Source organism: Lissotriton vulgaris, chromosome 9, assembly GCF_964263255.1.
Source record: "Lissotriton vulgaris chromosome 9, aLisVul1.2, whole genome shotgun sequence".
NCBI classification, from domain to species: domain Eukaryota; kingdom Metazoa; phylum Chordata; class Amphibia; order Caudata; family Salamandridae; genus Lissotriton; species Lissotriton vulgaris.
The window spans coordinates 885379713-885402352 of record NC_141697.1 but is presented as its reverse complement, the minus strand read 5'-3'; the positions used below and the strand labels follow the sequence as shown (position 1 = coordinate 885402352).

At 44.0% G+C, this 22640-nt stretch overlaps 1 protein-coding gene across 2 annotated transcripts in view; it reads left to right on the top strand.

Annotated features, from left to right (window-relative positions):
• Nucleotides 1–15693: 15693 nt before the first annotated feature.
• Nucleotides 15694–22640, top strand: part of LOC147692434 (protein FAM98A-like) — a 116903-nt gene continuing 109956 nt past the window's right edge. The window contains exon 1 of one of the 2 annotated variants that reach the window (XM_086938639.1): nucleotides 15694–15917. In XM_086938639.1, the coding sequence (XP_086794765.1) occupies nucleotides 15877–15917 (41 nt within the window). In that variant the 5' untranslated portion in view covers nucleotides 15694–15876. The remainder of the gene's footprint in view (nucleotides 15918–22640) is intronic. The other variant, XM_086938640.1, reaches the window with a different exon arrangement.

Genomic DNA, 22640 nt, shown 5'->3' with positions numbered 1-22640 from the left:
CACAAGATGCCAGAAGGTAGGGCATTTTTCTGCGGTTTGTGGTAATTTTGGTCAGAAACGTTTCCTAAAAACCAATGTGAGTAATGTTGAAGAATTCGATGAGGACATGTGTTCAAACATCGTTTTAACTATTGAAAATACTGCAAAGAAGTTAAAGGTCCTTTAGGTGTGGCTCATGTTGGCGAAGTTGAACTTCACATTATGGCTCACTCGGGTTCGCCAATAACTATTATTTCAGACAAAAAGTATTTACAGCGTTGGCCAGATGTTGATCTACTGTCATCTGACGTGAACCCTAAAGAGTTTGGTGAATTCGACATCAATATGTTTGGCTACTTTGAGGAGGTGTTAAACATCAAAAGAAGGTGTGTGGTTACAAAAATGTATGTAGCTGAGCGTGGTAGGAATATTGTCGGCTGGAGGGATCTAGCCAAGTTAAAAATAATTCTAAAACCTGGTGCAGACGACCCTATTATACTTGATGAAGGTTTTGTTTCTGTTGTTTCTATTTCTTCAGTGCCATCTATTGATGACGGAATTGCTTCTATTTTAAGTAAGTATGAATCCCTGTTCGAGGACCGCATAGGGTGTGTCAAGGGGTTTGTTCATAAAATTATACTTAAAAGGGATGCTATTCCAGTCAGACATAAAGTCAGGCCTTTACGGTTATCTGTTAGGGAGGATTTGCAGCTGTTATTGAACTAACTCATCAAGGAGGGAGTAATTGAACCAACTGATTCAGCTGAATGGATTTCCGAAATTGTATTAATTAAAAAGAAAAGCAGAGATTTCCGTTTGTTTGCTGAGTTAAGATCTTTGAACAGAAATATCTTAGTGGATTGTTTCCCATTACCCAAAATTCAGGAAATTGTGGCTGCCACTGCAGGTTCTAAGTATTTTTCACTCATAGATCTTAAATCAGCGTAAAACCAGGGTAAGTTGGATGACAAATCGAAAGAATTAACTACATTCATCACTCCGCTAGGTGCGTTCAGGTACAGACGTTTACAATTTGGCCTAGCATCTTCTGCTAGTGTCTTCCAAAAACTTATGGAAAGCATGTTTAGTGGTATGACGGGCGTCCAGAAATTCCAGGATGACATCCTCATTAACGCTAATACTGTGGATGAACACAATGCCATATTGGATTCTGTCCTTGGTAAATTGCAGAAGGGAATAACCGTTTCTAAAAGCAAATGTGAATTTCTCAAAACAGAGTTAGAATACTTGGATCATATCCTTAGTCTTGAGGCTATTAAACCAAAGTTGAATTTGGTAAAAGTTATAGCTGACTGCCCCAAATCAGAAGAAAAAGACTCATTGAGATCGTTTTTAGGTCTCAGTGAGTATTATTCACGGTTCATAGAAAACTATTCTAACATGGTTGAACCTTTAAGAGCCCTTTTACCTAAAGGGCAACAGTTTGTGTGGGAAGATAACATGACCAGTCTTTTGCAGAGATCCAAAGACCTATCTTGAATGCACCTACTTTAAGGCCTTTTGACACAAATGGTCAGAATATAATTACAGTTGATGCCAGTTCGGTTGGCATAGGTGCCGTTGTTACTCAGAAAGTTGGTAAGCATGTCCACACTGTTGCTTTTATTTCCAGGAGGTTGAGTGACACTGAAAAGAATTACAGCACCATCAAGAGGGAAGCCCTCGCATGTGTATGGGCTGTAGACAAGCAAAAAATGTATTTATGGGGTAGGAAGTTTGAATTGATTACTGATCATAAACCCTCACTTTCATGTTTGACAGCTATGGTAGAAGAAATGGAAAAGCTTCAGCCAGGTTAGTACGGCTGCTTGCTAAATTGCAGGAATACAATTTCTCTATCAGACACATTTCAGGTAAGAACAATGTCAGAGCTGATTTCCTTTCCCGTTTGCCCACCGAAGGTTCGGAACCCTTAAGGGAGGACGAAACAGAATGTGTTGTTTCTAATGTAGAAATTTTGCAAGGGTCACTCAATGTAATTTTAGAAAATGAATGGATCAAAGCAATGGAGAATTATCCAGTTTTGACCAAAGTTAAGTTGTATATGTCTACTAGGTGGCCTCCTGTACGCAACCTAACTGCTGATCTTAAAATCTTTTTGCAAGTGTCTGATGAATTAAGCGTTGTTAAAGGACTCCTCATGAGAGGAGATTTACTTATTCCTTCATCCAAACTAAGAAATCAGTTAATCTAAACGGCACATAGTTCCCATCTAGGGTCCACCATGACAAAGAAAAGATTGAAAGTACATTGTTGGTGGCCCGGGTTGGATCTGGATGTAAACTTGCATATTGACAAATGTGATATCTGAATCAGGTCAGATAAACATTGGAAACCTAGAGTGCAGGAGATGCAACTTGTTTCTATTCCCAGTTCATCTTGGTTTAAGATTGCCATTGATATGGCAGGTCCTTTTCAGATCCTAGAGCAGGATTCCAAATTTTTAATTGCTGTTAGTGACTACTACAGTAAGTGGATATATCATAAGTTTGTGCATACTATTGACTCGGACACTGTCATTGACTTGCTTTGCCATTGAAGGAAGCCCACGCATTATTGTGTCTGATAATGGGAAGCAACTAACATCTAACAAAATGACTGCCTTTTTACACCAACATGGCGTTTGTCAGAAGACTCTGTTGTATTCACCTAAATCCAATGGTCAGATTGAAAGAGTCAATAGCTTCCTTAAGGATGGTAAGGGGGGAAGGGAGGGGGATAGAGGGAGGGGAACAGGTAGGGGGGGAGAGGAGCGAGAAGTGGGACGGGTCAGGGGGGGATACGAGAGGGCCGGGGAGGGGAGAATGGGGGAAACAAATTTCATCACATCAGCATATAGAAGAAACTAAAGACGCCAGGTTAACAAAAACTAACTGGGGGAGCGTGAAAAAAACCCAGAAATGACTGTGCGGATAGCTTCGCTGAATGTCTGCGGACTAAACAATGGCAGGAAACGAAGAGCTTCGAGGGAATATTTAAGAACACTGCATGCTGAGCTGATTTGCCTACAAGAAACACATATAGAGGTCTCCCAAAAGGGACTCTTAGAACAGCTGGGATACCAATTAGTATCATATACGACGCAAGGAACAAGAACAAGAGGGGTAGCCATCTTAGCAAAGCATGGATGCGTGGTTGTAAATAGACAAAAATCAGACCGATATGGTAGATGGGTATTGGTGGAATGCCAGATACAAAGCTACAATTTCACACTATGCTCATTGTATGCTCCCACAGTAGAGGACCCAGAAGTTATGGTCTCTGTTAACTTAGAAATAGCCAATTGGCCCCTGCCATTAATAGTCTGTGGAGACTTAAATGTTAATGGACTGAATGGCTTGTGGAAGAACGACCCGGGTAAATTCTCCGGTCGGAAGAAGAGAAGCCACAGAGCACTGATTCAACTGATGTGTGATAATGGCCTAGTAGATATATGGGAGCTGCAAAATAACTTAGGGAGCGGTAGTACATAATATTCTGCCCCTCATAAGGTCTTAGCAAGGCTAGACTATTTTTTGGTATCACCTGCTGTAGCATCCACCGCAAAGATTAGCATACTACCCAGGGTAATGTCTGATCATAACCCTCTCATCTTAGATATTACAACCGCCGCCCAGCAAAGGAAGGTGACAAATTGGACATTTGAGAGAGCCTTGCTACAGAACACAGAGTACATCATTCTAATGAAAGAATGGATAAGAATTTTTTTGTACTAAACAAAAATTATGTTCCACCTGCAGTAGTATGGGATACCCTGAAAGCAGGTATAAGGGGGGAGACAATCAGGTATTCAATTAGGCGGGATAAGGCAGAGAGGGAGGAAGTAGAAACAAGAATAGGGGCAGTTGCTAGACTAGAACATGAACTTAGTAGAGCAATCAGGGCGAATCAGGATATTGTTAGTATAACATATGAGCTTGCTATGGCTAAGGCAGCGGTTGGGGAGCTATTTGCTTCTAAAGCATCAGGGAAGTATTTGGCATGGAGAAAGGACCAATGTGAGTATAGTGAGCAGATAGGTTGCATGCTAGCTGTCCGAACAAGGCAGGATGCTACTAAAGGGGATATTTCTGAGATTAGATCTGAGAACGGAAGGGTCGCAACAACCCCGAGAGTATATGTGCTAGTTTTGGGGACTACTATCAGAAACTATATGAAGATGACAATACGGCATCTATCGAGGATATAGAAGGATATCTTGAGAGTGTCAGACTAGAGAAACTAACAATAGAGGAAAGGGGGGCATTGGAGATGGCATTTAATAAAACAGAAATACAGAGGGCAGTCTATGGCTTACCATCTGGCAAAGCAGTAGGCCCAGACTCTATACCCTTGGAGTTCTACAAAACATTTTTAACCGAGATAGAAGAAGAATTATATGAGTTGGCTGTAAATGTACAAGAGGGTGCGATGCCACCGGAGTCATGGGGAGAGGCAACCATGATAGTCTTTCTGAAAAAAGACAAGCCCGCAACCAATCCTGGATCTTATAGGCCGATAAGCCTAATGAATAGCGACGTGAAAATGTACTCAAAGATGCTGGCAAATAGGCTAGGAGCAGTAATTGGTAAGATCGTCTCCCCATGGCAGCACGGGTTTATCCCTGGGAGAGGAACAGCGGAACATGTTAGAAGAGTGCTTACGTTATTTGATGGCACGGCATCCTCACGAGACCCTATGGCGCTGATCCTTTTAGATGCTGAGAAGGTATTTGATAGGGTCTCGTGGGGATTTTCTGGGCTGCGTTGGAGAAGCTGAACATGGGGGAGGGCTTTGTGGGAGCTCTGAAAGCCTTATATAACAACCCAAGAATAAGAGTTAGAACCATGGGGGAGCTGAGTGGTATAATAGATATTGGACGAGGAACTAGGCAAGGGTGTCCCTGTTCCCCGCTACTATTCGCTCTATATATAGATACATTCATTAGGAGGATAGAGCAGAATAGAAACATTCTGCCCATAGTATTGAATAGGCATGAAACAAAAATACTAGGATATGCGGATGACTTGGCTATAACATCAAGAGAACCAATGTCAGCCCTAAGTGAAATAGAACAAGAAGCAGCTGCATTTGGAAGACTGTCTGGGTACAAACTAAATGCAAACAAAACTCAAGTAGTAATAAACCAGGAAATATCTTTAATCGATCCAAGAGTGGTAGAGATAGCGGTATATCTGGGGGTTCGCATAACCTCAGACCTTTCTAAAGTGGTATCTAAGAACTTAAGCCCCATCATAGATAAGGCCAAATCTGATTTTGACAAACTGAATAACTTACACCTAACAACAATTGGACGCTGCAACGTTATTAAAATGGTGTTTATGCCAAAGGTGCTTTACTTATTTAGGACCATACCGCTGATCTTTAACAATAGCTGGTTCAGGGAGCTAGAAAAGGTGACAAATAGATTTATCTGGGCCAAGGGTAAAACACGCCGCAGCCAAAAATTTCTGTCACTCCCAAGAGAAAGAGGTGGGCTGGCGCTACCAGATTTTAAGGCATATTATTGGGCAACGGTCCTACAATACATCAGAGGTATGTTGGGGGGGAGCGTTTTGGACAGATGGAGAGGTAAAGATGGTGTCCCAGACGTACATGAATTAGTAGTGAAAAACTCTAATCAATGGCTACTCACATACGAGGAGAGGAGCTATCATAAAAAAGTAAGGTTTAAGACCTTGGTGGCCGCAAGATCAGTCTGGTCTGGGATAAGGAGAAAATTAAAACTAGGGAGAATGAAGTATTATACCCCTCTGTATGGGAACCCATCACTGCCGGTGGTATTTCATGACCCAGTTATGAAGAGCTGGGATGTATTAGGGGTTAAAACTATTGGGGACCTTATAGGGGCAACCGGCCTGATTTCTTTTGAGCAGGCACAACGCTTATATAACCTAGGGCGCAGAGACTTCTTTAAGTACCTACAAGTGAGGTCAGTTCTGATAAAGAAGCAGGGAGGAGACATGAATTTTCAAAGAATCGAATTGCTGGAATGTGTAAGGAATGAAGGGGGAACCTCCATCTCGCAAATATACAAAGAAATTTGTAAACATAAAAAGGACGATTGTGAAAGAATGTATGAGAAGTGGAGAGACAAATTAGGTCTAACGGGTAACGAGGCAGAGAAGTCATTAAAACTATCAAATTCGGTTTTAAGTGTGGCAAATTTACAATCTCAACACTACAAGACTTTGTTTGAACACTACTATACTCCTTATAAAATAGTGCAATGGGGGGGAAATAGCGGGGGAATCTGTCCGAGATGCCAATCCACGCAAGCAGATACAATACACATGTTTGCATCATGCCCCTCTTTGGATATATATAAAAAATTGTTAGAACAATTTTTTGCCGACTCTCTGGGGATACATTTAACTTTGACAGATGAAGTTATGACTTTGGGCGTAGCGAGGGTGGGTGTAGATGTTCTCCATCATAAATTCCTGTATTTAGCGATGACCCTTAGCAGATTATGTATAGCCACACTTTGGAAGGATCCGAACCCCCGAACATTACAGCAATGGATCTCACGCGTACTGGCGATATATATCTTAGAAATGGCCTTATATGAAAAAAGAGGGAGGGAAAAAAAAGAGGCCGGTCAGAGGATATGGGCCCCAATAACAGAATGGAAAAGGAGACTGGGAGAGATTTAAGATGAATTAGGGGAAAACCAGACGCAATTAAAACTACAAGATATCTCTTAATGATGGCCCTCTATTATTTTTGAGACAATTTAAGTTTTATTTTTTTTTCTTCCCATTTGTTAGCCTATCTTACCCAGTCTAAAGCTCTTAGTGTGTCTTTGGGGAAAAAAATACAATATTTGTTTTAAACCGGATGATAATACTTTCTGAATTGTAAGATAAAAAAAAAATAATGTGTTTCTGTTTCTCTGGCAATATATGATGAATCTGTAAATCTGATGTTGATGGAAAAATAAAAAAATTAAAAAAAATTTAAAAAAATAAAAAAAGGATGGGGTCCAGTTGGCTTTGGCTTCTAGACTACCTGTCAAGAAGTTCATTCAAGAAAGGGTATTTGCGTACAACACCACTCCAAACAGTGTTACTCGATTTTCTCCTTTTTTCTTGAGAGGAAGGAGATTTGACAATTTATTTATTTTATTTATTTATTTAACTGTTTTATAGCGTGCTCTATTACTACCAGAGTATCCTGGCGCGAAAAGGAAAAACAAGCAAGTGGCCGTCTGAAAAGAGTGATAAAAGCTAATAGGCGATTCTAAAAAGATAAGTTTTTAGTGCCTTCTTAAAAGAAACGATATTTTCAATCGATCTCAAGGGAAGGGGTAGAGTGTTCCAAGTCCGAGCTGCGACAACAGCAAGCGAGTAGCCTCCCAGGCGTACTCGCTGAAAGCGGGGCACCCTCAGGAAATTACAATCAGATGAGCGTAAAGGCCGAGTGGGAACATAGCGGCTAAATCTTTTTCTCAAATAAAAAGGCCCCAGGTCATTGACTGCCTTGAATGCTAAGGTAAGGATTTTAAAAGTTATCCTTTGCGCAATCGGCAGCCAATGAAGTTCCTTCAAATGTGCTCGCACGCTTTCTCTACTTGGAATTTTGAACAGCAAATGTGCCGTGGCATTTTGGATAATCTGCAGTCGGGCAACTAAGAAGGCCGGAGTACCGCTAAAAAGAGAGTTGGCGTAGTCGAGCCGAGATAAAATTAAAGCCCTCGCAACCGACTCTCTTGCTGAAGATGGCAAATAAGGAAAGAACTTTCTCATGGCTTTAAGGGATCCGAAGCACACCCCTGTGAGTTTTTTTATGTGTGCCTCGAATCTCAGATCCTCTCCGAACCAGACTCCCAAATTCTTTGCAGAGATAGTAACTGAGCCTGGCTGGGGAAAATCAGGCGGCCACAAGAGTTCTCCAAAATTGGGCGAGAATTGGCCATACAGCAAAATTTCAGTCTTGTCTTCGTTGCACTTCAGCTGTGCCACTGCTAACCAGTTAAACACAGCAGAGAGGCACGAACGGACAACCTCTGTGTTAGTTGCTGCATCATGCCAAGTAAATAGAAGCTGCGTATCGTCTGCATACGCTATGATTTTTGCTCCCATTTGTTCGGCCCGCACAATAAGAGGGGTAAGATATATATTAAAAAGCAGGGGGCTCAATGTAGATCCCTGAGGAACCCCGGTAGTGAGGGGCCTAATAGAGGATGAAAAAGGTGGGATCCAAACCTGCTGAGACCTGTCGGATAAAAAAGACTTCACCCATTCCAATCCTGAACCCAATACACCAATCTCAGCCAAGCGAGTCAGGAGGAGTGAGTGTGGGACAGTATCAAACGCGGCAGAGAGGTCCAATAAAATCAGAGCCGCTCTGCCGCCACTGTCCAAGCACTCCCTGATTGCCTCAGTAATCTCCACCAAAGCCGACTCCGTGCTATAAGCTGCACGGAAGCCAGACTGAGCAGGATGTAAAACCTCCGAGGAGTCTACAAAGGCATTCAGCTGAGCAAATGCAAGTTTCTCCCCAATTTTTGCCATAGCTGGGAGTAGAGATATGGGTCTGTAGTTACTAGGCACAGTTGAATCTGCACCTGTCTTCTTTAACAAGGGAAGCAGCTTAGCCTGTTTCCATTCGTTAGGAACCCTAGCTGTTGTAAAAGATAGGCCCATTATTTGAGAAACCTCAGGTGCCACTACTTCTGCCACTTCGGCCATCAGCTACAAGTCAGAAAGAAGATTGTTGATTGCCAGTTGAAATCTAAAATGTATCACGACAAGGTACATAGGGCCGTTAAAAAAGAATTCTGCAAGGGAGAATGGGCACTTGTCAAAAAACCTAATACTCAACTCAACGGGGAATCGAAATATTTTGATCCAGAAGAAATTGTTGAAGTTTCGGGTAGTGCTATTTACCTCAGAAATGTTGGGAGGCGAATTAAGAGTGACGCTATAAAATTGAAGAGAGATCAGGTTGATTTGTGGTTCAAGGGTAAAAATGACAAAGCTAGATTTGAGTATGAATTTTCATGGCTTGATACGTATTCAGGTGAAGATGGTGATGACTTAACTGTGCATAAAGAAAACATCTGTTATCCTCTGTTCAGATGCAGTAATGACAGCGATGAGAGAATGTCTAGCAGAGGTACCTTTGCTGGCACAGAAGGTGAGATGTGTAATGACACTGTTGAGGATAAACAATCAATCAATCAATCAGGGCATTTATATAGCGCACTACTCACCCAGAGGGTCTCAAGGCGCTAAGAAAACAAGAAAACTTTGATGTTGTTCCCAGAGGAGAGTTTCCCACTTCCACTACTGCATGTGGTGATAGTGCAGAGGTTCATGGTGGTTGGGAGGGTACTTGCACCAGATATGGCAGAATATCCAAGTTACCCAAAGTATTTAAGGACTATGAATTGCATTAATTTATCATTGTTAGAAAGGGAGATATTGTAAGTCTAGTTTATTTCTATGGCACCTCTCGTGCTTCTTGTTTATTGGTCCTCTCCATTACGTCACTTGGAACGTTGTATTAATATTTAGGTTACGTCACCACCTCTTGTAGTGACTGTCCAGCTCACTGACTCTGCGCAGTCGTTTCCTTCACTCTCTCCTCAAGCTCGTTTAATTACAATAAATACTTATAATTATATAATTATCATTTCGCGTCATACTTATGAGGCATCACTACATGCTCCAATACCTTCGGGTCCAGTTCGCACTATATAAATTTGCAAAAAATAACTATCGAAAGGAAAAACGCACAGCCTCCGTATATTTCTCTATTTTCAAAAATTCTAAGGCTGCTCCAATTCTATGTCAGGGAGCGGAGGCGAGGATTTTGCTAGTCCTTTCTCCATTTTATTGGACAGCAAGTTAGTAGTAAAGAAAAAACATCACATCCAGGACTACCCAAACCAACATGGCAGCGGTAGCCCTGGTAACCCAACATCCAATCAGAGTCCACTAGTTCGTATATATGGAATCCCATCTGTTAGTCCTTCCTCTTTCTCCATTGCTGCCTCGGCAAGATAAGTCACGCTCTTCATATCTTTGTCGTGGCAGTTCTTTGTGTGATTGTTGACAGCTTTATTTTATAGCGACTGTTTAAATTTAACTCTGCCTTATCGTAGGCTGTGTTTATTTAACGCGGTAGGCTTTCAGCCCGAGCGTTCATTTCTTCGCGCGTGCGCGATCTTGGTGTCGGCTTCTGACGCCGATCAGCTGTTCTCCTCAGCGCTCTTCGCGCTTGAGTAGAAACGCGCTGAGGCACTGCGCTTCTGTCTTTTTTCAGCCTCTTCCCTCACACGGACGCCGTTTTAGACGGCAAGAAGTACTTTTCTGACTGGAATTTTTTGAAGTTATTCATACTTTCTGTCAGAATTTTGATTTCAGGTTTTCTATTGTGTTAGCCTGCCTGGTACCTGTGTGAAGGGATTTCCCCTTGTATTTAGTTGGGGTGTTTGTGTATGGGTACCAGTTTTTCTGCTAATATGCAGTCCGGTCCTTCAACTGTTGAGGTGGTGGCTCCTAATGTTCAGCCACAACTGACCCCTTTACACCCTCCTGCAGAGGTTGACAGGCTTCTCTCTTCGGCGATAGCCCAAGCGCTGGCACCTCTGCAGGACAGTGTAAACAGACTGTCAGCCCATGTGTTTAAAAATGATACTGGTGTTTTTGGGGACAGTGGGGCAGGGCCCAGTGGTGTTCCGTGTGCTCTACCACGTACGGCCAGAAAGCGTGACGCGGGGCACCTGAAGGGCTTCAGTAAATTATCTGAGGTGTTCCGTAAGAGTGCGCGCACGCTTAGAAGCGCACCCTACCGGGGGGGAAGACTCACCCGGAGAGACTGGTGGCTTTGCCACCCAGGACCTTGACCCGGAGGAAGGGTTCCCCATTGAGGGAGATGATGAGGAGGACGAATACGTTGATGAGGATGAGGATGCTTCCTCAGAGGATTTTTCTGATGTGAGCAGGTACTGGCGCCCTAAGCCCAGTGCTCCTAGTCTTGCGGAGGGTGATCTGGCCCCTCCTAATATGTTTGACCCATCGACTATTGTAAGACCCAGGTCATCGGAGTGGTTTCCTGAGCAGTCTACTGCTGATTATGTCGCAGCTAAGCTTCGACAGCCTTTGACTCAGGATGTCCGACTCCGTCTGCGCTCTGAGTGCCCCCGCCCTTCCCTTCCCTTTAGAGTGGCATGCACCCCTGAGATTGACCCCAAGTTGTGCACCTTCTTTGCAAAATATATCAAGGATCCCAAAAAGGGTATTGATAGGTCATGGAAAGCCTGTCAGGATAAACTCCTAGATGTTGTGGGCCCTCTCACAAAAATTATTGAGACGGCCCAGCGTTCTAAGGAGTCGGGCTTACCGATGTCTGTTGATGACGTGGCTGGTTGGTCGCAACGGGCAATGTGCCTTCTAGGCAATGCCAATTGCGCGCTTTCTGCAGAACGGCGGCGTTCCTTACTGCTTAAGATTGACCCGAAATTAGGGGAATTGTCGTCTTCGGAGGCAGGTCCTGTTGCACAGGGTGCTTTGTTTGGTGACCCCTTTGTTAAGGAGTTGGGGAAGTTTGTGGCAACCTTTTCGGCTCTGGACAAGGCTCAAGCCTCGATGAAAAAATTCTTCCCCAGAAAGGTTTTTGGCGGGGCCGGCAGAGGCAGGGGTCGCTCTTCCGGCCGTCAAGCCCAGCAAGGCCCCAATAGAGGCCAGTACAAACGAAATAACGGCTGGAATGATGGACGACAGGGTACCTTTTACCCCTCCAGAGGAGGCAGAGGCCAAGGCAAAGGACGTGGTGGATTCCAGTCAAACTCCAGAGGATTTAATGGTAAGATTTCGAATCGTCTCTCTGGTTCAAATGGGGGGAAGGTTAGCGTTGTTCCCCCAAGCCTGGGCGTCATTAACTTCAGATCCTTGGGTGCTGGAGACCGTTCAGGGGTTTCACATCGAGTTCTACGGTTCCCCTGTTCAGTTTTCTCGTCCTCGTCCTCTAGTGTTTTCTGTCTCAGACCAAGAACTTGTCGATTTAGAGGTTCAGGCGATGTTACAAAAAGGCGCCATTATCCCCTCGGCGCTTCACCCAAACGGTTTCCTCAGCAACATCTTCCTGGTGGAAAAGAAAGGCAAAGGGTTCAGACCAGTAATCAACCTCCGCTCCTTCAACGAGTGGTTGGTTTACAGACACTTCAAGATGGAGGGCATCCATCTTCTGAGGGACCTTTTGTTACAGAACGATTGGCTGGTTCGCTTGGACCTGAAAGATGCTTATCTTTCGGTTCCAATCTTTCCTCCTCATCGTCGTTTCCTTCAGTTTCTGTGGAGGAATCAGGTTTACGAATTCCTTACGCTTCCCTTTGGTCTTTCCTCAGCACCTTGGTGCTTTACCAAACTCCTGCGCCCGGTGGTAGAACATCTCCGGACCTTAGGGATTCGTCTAATTGTTTACCTGGACGACATTCTTTTGATGTGTCAGTCCAGGGATCTCCTTCTTCATCATCTTCAGGTCACTATAACCCTCCTTCAATCTCTGGGTTTCATCATCAATGCCCAGAAGTCGGACCTCTTTCCCCGACAGGAAATGACTTTCCTTGACTTTCTGATCATAACTACGGATGCGACTCTTCACCTTCCTTCCGAAAAGACCTCCAAGATCAAGAAGGAGATTCGCAAGGTTCTTCGGCGGGATCGTGTATCCCTCCGCCAACTAGCCAGGATTGTGGGCTTACTCTCCTCATCGATCCAGGCCATTTTTCCAGGCCCTCTCCATTACAGGGCCCTTCAGAGACTGAAGGCATTTCATCTCCGCAAGGGTCTTACTTATTCGGAACTGATTTCCTTGAATCTGGAAGCCCGATCGGAACTCCTCTGGTGGTTAGATCACATGGATGCCTGGAACGGGAAGGCGATTTTCGGTTCCCGTCCGGATCTGGTGATCGAGTCAGACGCCAGTCGCCAGGGTTGGGGTGCCCGTTGCGGCCCCCTCTCGGTCGGCGGCAGATGGACGGAGGAGGAACTTCACCTCCATATCAACTGTCTGGAGCTCCTTGCGGGCTCGCTCGCAATCCGCTCCTTCACCTCGACCAAAGTTTCGTGTTGTGTGCTTCTTCGGATGGACAACACAACGGCGGTCAGGTACATCAATCGGTTGGGAGGTACGCACTCCAAGGTTCTAGCGGACCTTGCGAAAGACTTTTGGAACTATTGCCTTCTTCGCCAAATCTCTGTCACGGCGGAGTATCTCCCAGGCGATCTGAACACTGTTGCGGATTGGCAATCCAGGAATTTCCGGGATGCCAGCGACTGGAGACTGGATCCCCCAGTATTTCAGAGAATTTCGAACCTTTGGGGTCTTCCAATAATGGACTTATTTGCGTCCAGATGGAACGCCCAGCTTCCCCGCTTCTACAGCTGGAAACCGGATCCGGGGGCGGAAGCAGTGGATGCCTTCCTGCAGGACTGGTCCCTGTTTCCAGCTTATGCGTTTCCCCCCTTCCTTTTCATTCAAAGGGTGGCGGCTCAAGTCCGCAGGCAGAAAGCTTCTCTGATTCTGATCACGCCAATCTGGAGAGCTCAATGCTGGTTCCCTTCTCTTTTGGAACTATCTTGGGACAGGCCTCTTCGGCTCCCGTCGTTCGACCACATTCTGACGGATCCATTGGGTCTCCCGCATCCGCTGGTTCTCCAGGGCCATCTACGTCTCATGGCATGGAGGATTTCAGGGGACGTTGGTCTTGCGACTCGCTTTCGAGAGACGCTGAGCTCCTCATTCGAGGAGCCTGGGCTCCTAACACCACTAAGCGGTATAGATCAGCATGGAACAGATGGGTTCGTTGGTGTGTGGGAAAACACCTGGATCCCATGGGCTCCTCTGTCACTGACGTGATTAACTTCCTCGCTGATCTTTTCAAAAAGAAATTGGCGTATAGCACCATTAATTCTTTCAGGTCGGCAATTTCTGCTGGGCATGCCCTGGTTGATGGCTCGCCAGTTGGTGAGCACCCTTGGGTTTGTAAACTCCTTAAAGGTATTCGACTTTCGCGCCCCCCAGAACCTCGTTATTCAGGTTTGTGGGATGTTAATGTGGTTTTGAATTTTCTAAAATCCTGGCAGGATAATCAATACCTTTCCCGCAAGGAGCTTTCGGCCAAATTAGCGATTCTCCTCTGCTTGATTTCATGTAAACGTGCTTCAGATGTTCGGGCACTGGACGTGTCAGCCAGGGTTTTTACCCCAGAAGGGGTTACATTTACTGTTTCAAGGAGAACCAAATGTAATACCAGGTCAGTATCCTACCCGGCTTTCCCAGATTCGCCAAAGCTCTGTGTTGTTCGTTGCCTTAAGACATATGAGGATGTTACTCTTGAGCTCCGCCCTCCGGGCGAAAGACAATTACTTATAGCGGTTAAGAAACCATTCAAGGCAGTTTCTTCTCCCACCATTGCCAGATGGGTCAGGTGGATAATGTCTGAAGCTGGAATTAGCGTCACTGACTTTGGGGCTCATTCCACTAGAGGTGCAATGGCTTCCAAGGCTATTCAGGTAGGTGGACGCCTGGAGGATATCATGAATGCAGCGGATTGGTCATCAGATTCGACTTTCAAAAAGTTCTACTTTAAGCCAATCCATGAGGCTGCTTCGTTGGTGGTGAGTAGGCTTTGAACAAGCAAAATCCTCGCCTCCGCTCCCTGACATAGAATGAGAAATTTCCTAGTTACCACAAAGGAAAGTTTCAATTCTATTAAGGAGGCGGAGGCGAGGATTTTCCCACCCAGGCTTATCGAGCCTGCCCTCCCGTAACTGGACTATGATTTGTAACTTCGTCTAAGGGAGTATACCTTTTCTGAGTTTTAATGTTTTCATTGATGAGTTGTGCAATGTTGATTAAGTTCTATCTGCATTTCGTTTGGTGACTCCATTGCAATGTTCTTGAATTCTTCGACATTGTTCTGGACGAGATATTATTATTTTGTTCTCTTCCCTAGGCTCCGATCAAAAGACGGACTAGTGGTTGGATGACTTCTTCCCTACGGCAGCTTCCACGAAAGAGGAAGGACTAACAGATGGGATTCCATATATACGAACTAGTGGACTCTGATTGGATGTTGGGTTACCAGGGCTACCGCTGCCATGTTGGTTTGGGTAGTCCTGGATGTGATGTTTTTTCTTTACTACTAACTTGCTGTCCAATAAAATGGAGAAAGGACTAGCAAAATCCTCGCCTCCGCCTCCTTAATAGAATTGAAACTTTCCTTTGTGGTAACTAGGAAATTTCTCATTCGCGCTTTATAAATCTGCAAAAAATAATAACCGAGGGGAAAAATGGTCAGCTACCTCTAAGGATGTTACGGAAAAGTCACGTTTTACTACCATAAATAACTTGATGCATTTATTCCGTTTTTGTGTGAGAGAAATTAAATGTATGTGTTAATTTCCGCGCAGAAACATATTTAATCCGCCTATTAATCACCATAGACCCGGCTGCTGCATGCCTCTCCGACGTTACATTTTTTTCTGTTCGCAATAGGTTCAGACTCAGCGGAGTGCTTCACATGGTAGTTGCTGATATAAAGAGGAGCCGGTGTACCTTGCGAGAAGTTTATTTTTTACCGGAACTGTTCTCGACTACAATCTGACTGTATTGGTTTTAACCCTCACGCGCCGAGACGTCACGCTGCTGTTGCTTAGGAGATCGCTATAATTTCAGTGCGGAAGTTATGAAACCTGAACAACCAAGATATGGTGCGATTCCTCCGTAATGGCAGTAGAAAATGAAGAAAGACTCTTACAGTTCATTAAGGGGTGGGGAAAGAAGACTACCGTTCAAGGAAAAAGCGTCTGCGAGTTGCAAACTGATGTCGTAATTCATTTTATTTCGCTTATCTGATCAGCAATGGATGACGCCCTGCTGCAGGGCACATTGAAAGCCCTTGGGTAAGTAGCCCCTCGTAAAAAAGATTTTCCTACCAAACTATGCAAACCGTTTTTAGCTAGCAGCCCTCCGCTCCAAAGGCGCTACACTTGAAGTCAATCCTTCCTATTACATTTGGAAACTCCGCACCCACTATTAGAGACCGTGGAACCGTCCCGGTACGGGTTCCCTGCCCTTTCGTTCCGGGCCCCCACCCAGCTGTTTCGAATCCCTGCTCACATATTTGAAAACAGTGGTCGAAAGACAGGCAGTATATGGAAACTGAGAAAGTACTGCTAGTCCTGTGAGAGGCGTGGCTAAAAAGCAACATTTTCTTTAAGTATTTTTTTTTCCTGTAGTTAGTTGCTCCAAACGTATTTGATACAGCTGCGTACTTTGACATTTAAACGTATTTTATGTGGTTTAATAAGCATCGAATATTGACATTCGTGAGATTATCTGCCACCATGTTATAAACTGGACACTGGTTAAACCATTCTGGACAAAGGGTACAAATTACTGGCACAAATCTAGAACAAAGTGCGAGCTTTTATGGTCACACCCGTTCTATACAGCTAATTGAAACATAACTAAGATAATGAACAGTTGCCATAATAATTTACGTTTGATGAGTTTCATAAATGTACATTACTTGCTATACAGTAGAGATCTTATAGAATGTGCCACCTATTGTGTCGGGACCACCCATGGAATGAGGCAGTGGAGTCATAGCTGGAAGGTTGTAGTCTTCTTCATTGCAAGAGGGAAAGCCGGCCTTAACAGTGTGCCAGCCCGCCTTGCGTGCACTCTTCTACACGTCACTTACTGTCCCAAAGGGCTGCCCCGGATGTGACGTGAGTTAGGAACATCTAGAGTGTGACACCACACATCTCCCCTTTAATAACATTACACAAGATAACAACGAAATACATCTCCGTGTTGAACGCGTATACACATAGGGTCATCAACGGATCAACATATGACTGTTTCCAACCACTGGCTGAAATTTTGGGCGGAGGAGCAGGCTGCGGGTGGATGGGGAAAAGGGGAAGTGACTGCCCAAGATGAGAGGGAAAGAGGGGGAAGTGAGGCTTACATATCATACTCACTGTATTTCCTGTGTAACACCACTTTCTTACCCTTGCAGGTGCGCGTGAGAGGAACTTGTGGTGCGTGTGTTTCCCCTGAGCGGGAACTGCTTTCTTGTGTGCTCCCTTCCGGGCTCTTGTTGTGTGAGGTGGTAGCCTCTTGTGTGATGTCTGGATTGTCGGTGTCATCAGAGGTGGTGTATGTTGTGTGGACTCGGATTGGTTCCTGTCTGCCATGACCCCTGCATCACCCCCTGTCCCCCTCATTGTGCTGTTCCTCTGTGGCCCTGAGGTGATGCCTCCTTCTTCCCTGTCTGATTCCCCTCCACTGTATTCACTTCTAGTGGTGTTATTGTCCTTGTTCCACCCGATGACCTTGTTGCATTTTGCCATTCTGCAGTGCGACCACACTTTGCCATCACTCAGCAAGGTGGAGCGGGAGTAAAGTTCTCTGATTTGTAGGGGCTTGCTGAATTTGCTTTCTCCTTTCTTTCATAGGTTGCCCAGTTTCACCGGACCCAATCACCTGTAGTCAGGAAGTCTTCTCATACACTATGCCTCCTATCATAGTTGGTTTTATAGGTTTTCTGTGCTTTCTCTAAATTGCTCTGATCACCAATCGTGACCATTTGCTTTGTAGTTGCAGGTTCATTCAGAAATGCTTGTCTCTGGTACATAAACAACAAAAGGGAGCACAGGGTATAAGGCAACCAGACCCCTATCATTCTTTTACCCTCCACCTAGACCCATTCATCATGGCCCCAAGTGGAACCCTGTCAACCAGTACTATGGCAGTGCTCCAAACTTGGCTAGACATGGTGATTATAATATGTGGTCTGGCATTCCCACCTTCAATAGATTCAGTTGCCTAGATGCTGTCGACTGACTTGGCACTATGCCTGACTGTATCTCTGAGTTATATGACACCTTCTGTAGAATGGGCAAAGGCAATTCCAAACTTAAAAATGTCCTACAATTGCACGATGATGACCAGATCACTAAGGATATGTTGCATAGGACCATCTGATATCCCCAGAAAATGGAATTATCTTACAAAGCTGGAAATGTATGCCATAGTACAGCTGAGGGTGGTCGGGATGGGGGATTAATTACTGCAGTTAGAGAAAAAGCCAGGGATGCAGAGAAAGATATATCAAATCTGCAGGTAGGCAGCCTACCCAAACAGTGTGTAGCCAATCCTTCCCCTGACACTCAGAGCATTGCACCTCGCTTACTCATTCTATCATGGAACATCGCAGGTGTCTGCAAGAACCTAAAAGACCCTGAGTGGGCAAACTATATTGACACCTGTGACATTTGTCTACTACAAGAAACTTGGGCTACAGAAGTTCCTCACCGGGTAGGATATAAAACTTATGGTATCAAGGCAGTCCAGTCTGATAGAGGAAGACCATCAGGGGGCCTAATAATTTGGCTAAAAATCACCCTGGTCATGCAGGTTGAATTTGTTGATACAGGCTCTCCGGATATTTTGGCCCTAAGGGTCACTCCACCCTGTGGAAACGAATGTTACATCGTCAATGTTTACAACAGACCGATCAGCCACTCCAAGGTGTCACCAACACTTGAAGCCCTGGATCTCCTTTTGAAAAACTTAGTTGGAGATACCCCGGTCATCTTGGGAGGAGACTTAAATTGTAACTTCGAACCTGTCCCGGGCATCTCTGATGTGTTTGAAGATGAGGACAAAGCGTATAACATTCCCCAGCTTGAAACCACCAAATCTGTTAAATATTCTACATTGGCCAGCCAACTATTAAGACTTACCGCAGATCACGGCCTTAGAGCAGGCAATGGCCGTCTCCCATCGGACTTGCAAAAACAACCAACCTTCTCTAAAGCTAAAAGTAATCTAGACTTTGTACTTGTTTCTCTTAGCATCTGGCACTTTTTGATTGATCTGAAAGTAGTAAGCAGGGGGGAAAGTGATCACTATCCTTTGGAACTTTACATCAACATGAACATGGTTAGTGACACCATCTTAACATCAACTGAATCTACCCATGTCAGCATATGTGAGGACGTCCACATAAACAACAACAGACGTGCAGTAAGATGGCCACGTGTTTTGGCGGATGGTAATGCCATAGCGTTGGTGTATTCTCTTTTTGAGCAAACGTTTGCACATATAGCTGACCATGCCTTCTTACCTGAACACTTTGAACATTTTGTCGATCTACACAAAGTCTTCTTTTCCGAACTAAAAACGTATCTATCAAAAATGCCGAGAAAGAAGCAGCAAAACTCAAGAGTGGCCAATCACGGAAAGTTATGGTATGACCACTCGTGCAGGATTGCTAAAAGAAACTTATTGCTTGCCATTAAAAATAAGACAAAAGAAGAAGTTAAACTTGCAAGGGTGGAATACAAACGTACATTAAAAACATCCAAAAAACTTTGGGAGGAATCAATCTGGGCTGAAATGCTAGCCGCTGCAAAAATCAATGATAATGTTGGCTTCTGGAGGCTAGTGGCTAATGGGGGGCATGCTGGGAGAGCTGTGAAAGATGTATTCCTGGATGAGATGACCTGGGTAACTCACTTTACAAATCTCTATAAACAATACGATGGTGACAGCCAAGGGAGCTTAAGGTCCCCCCCCCTTATTGAACCCCTCAACTTCACATTGGAAGAGACAGTAAGGGCGATCAACGAACTTAAAAACACCAAAGCCCCTGGTCCGGATAAAATACCGGGGGATCTTTACAAACACGAAGTTGACGTCTGGGCCCCCTATGTGAACCGTCTGTTCAATGTCTTATCCTCAAACTGCAACTTTCCAGACAGTTGGCGGGCAGCGGAGGTTGTGTTAATATTTAAAAAGGGGGATAGACTGATACCCTCTAACTACAGACCAATTAGTCTGATGGACACGCTCCAAAAATTATATGCTAAACACTTGCTATTCAGGATCAACGACTGGCTTGAAGACTCGAACATAATTTCCAAATTCCAAGCTGGTTTCAGGAGTAAGACCAGCACTATAGACCAAATTTTTCGATTTTGCTGTTTGATTTGGAAATATGTGCAACTCAAAAAAGGTCACCTGTATGTAGCCTTCGTTGACCTGAGGGCTGCATTCGATCTTGTCCCACGCAGTCTACTTTGGAAAACTTTAAGAGAAATAGGTTTACCGGGATGCCTCCTAGCCCAAATAGTCGAGCTGCATGCTGATAACTTCGCAAACATCAGGTGGGGCCCTAATGGCGAGTTGACACGCAACATTCCCATTGAACGCGGGGTTCGCCAGGGATGTGTCCTGGCCCCTACCTTGTTCTCTCTGTTTATTAATGATGTCCCTGAATATTTGAATGCTTGTGTTAATGATTCGCCGCAGCTCAATGGTGTAAGGGTGCCTGCGTTGCTCTTCGCAGACGATACAATACTTATATCTCAAACAAAAAAGGGCCTCCAGGCACTCCTTAATTCCTTCAGCTGCTATTGCCAGACAAAGGGCTTGGAAATTAATGCTAATAAAACAAAATGCATGTCACTAAATCCCAGTATGCCAGATAGAGGGCTTCTGACCTTGAACAGCCAAAAACTAGGTACTGTGGATAACTTTTCCTATTTGGGCGTTGTACTCGATTCCAAGCAAAGTTGGAAACCCCAAATCGAGAAAAGTAAGATATCATATGCCCAAAACGTCAAACCAATTTTATGCAAAATGAATACTAGCACAAGCAAAAGTGTAACCCCGGTTTTAGAACTTTTTAAATTCAAAATACAATCTGCTGTGCTATATGGAGCAGAGATATGGGGCCCGTGGGCAAAGAATAGTTTTCAAATTCTGGACAATAAATTCATGCGTGCCTCTGTAAGGGTTCCTAATAGTACACCCCTTTTACCTCTCCAACTTGACCTGAACTTCAGGAGAACAGACCATCTAGTTATCCTAAGGCCATTATTATTCTGGGTTAGGCTTTGGGCTACTCCTGAGCATAGAATACAGAAATGGCCTGCAAGAATTGATGACTCTTGATTCTTTTAGCTCCATCCATTGGCTAGTGCATATTAAAAAATGGTTTACACTCCTGGGCTTATATTCAATGTGGGAGACTCCAGACAAAATGCCCACTTTTTCCAAACTAGTAGTTAAGCGAGCCTTCTGGACCCACATGAGTGGAAAATTAGTGGATGGAAGTAGTGTTGGTTCCGCAGTCCAGGCTTTCTTATCATTTAAGGATGAGTTCCGTTTTGAATCATTCCTGGACGAGATTGAGCCACCCATTGCAAAAACCCTTTACTTAAAGTTCAGATACGGGATACTTATGCTGAATTACAATACCGAAAGATGGGCACAAAAAAGACTGGGAGAATCGAATGTTAAAACTGGGTGTTGCCCTATGTGTTCCAATGTCTGTTCTGAGAATGAGGTTCACATGTTTTTTGTTTGTAGCGCATATATGAATGCTAGAAAGAAATGGCTAAAACCAATGTGTAACCTCTTGGGAACTAGGTCCTGCTCAATAGCCTTTAGGATCATGAAAAGTAATTCAACCCAGTACATTGTATTTAGTATAAGTAAATTTCTATATTCTGCTTACATAATCCGTAAAAAACAAGGACATTGTCTTTGAGTTGGAAAAGTGTATATGTTTACATAACCCTTACATTTTTAATATTTTTACATATTTTTAAATTTGAAATGAAATATATTGCGTGTTTGTTTTTAAAATATGAATTGTAAAAGCTATTCTTTCTCCGTGCACCATTTTCTTAATCACTGCCATGCTTACTGCTTGATTTTCTATGTATGTATGTGACTTTTATGGCCAAATTGGCCGAAATAAAGTAATAATAATAAGGCAATCATGACTGCACCTATCAATAATCTGGTTTAAGTGATCATAAAATCTGGGTGCTAGGGACCTGAAGCTCAATACCCCTAAGCTTCCAAGGGAAATTCCCACAGTTTACAATAAATGACAATGATCCAGCACTCCACAATAGAAAATCAACAATGAGCAAGTATTGCAGAAATTAGAATCCAATCAGCAGTTCTTTTTATAAATGTTCTTTATTCATATTCTTCCCACGACCGTAGCCAACGTGTTTCGTCCAAAAGGACTTCTTCAGGGCAAAAGGTAGTAATTTGTTATATTACTAGCTGGTTCTTCAATCACTTCTCACACTATATAGTGTTCTTTTAAGGCAGCCCTCTTGGAACAATACTTATCAGTTTCAAATTTTGTCCTCCCTGTACTATTGGCTGCCTACACTCGATAGACTCTCTCAAAGATATTTTTCAATACGATTCGAGAACATTTATAAAAAGACCTGCTGAATGGATTCTAATTTCTGCAATACTTGCTCATTGTTGATTTTCTATTGCGGAGTGCTGGGTCATTGTATTTTAATGGTTGTCTCTGGTGAATGGTTCCCTTCCTCTGAGGATTTTGAACGGGCTGTATCCCGTTAGGGTGGGTGTAATTCGATATGCCCACAACGTGTTCTTCGTTTCCGTTTTCCATTTTTTTCCTGCGCTAATGGCCGCTTGAACGAAACCCATTATCACTCTGTTAAATATTTCCACTAGGCCATTTCCTGCTGGGTGGTACACTGGTGTATGTTTAACCTTGATACCATTCCTCCTGAGAAAGGCGGTTCACTTCTCCAAAGTGAACTGGGGACCAT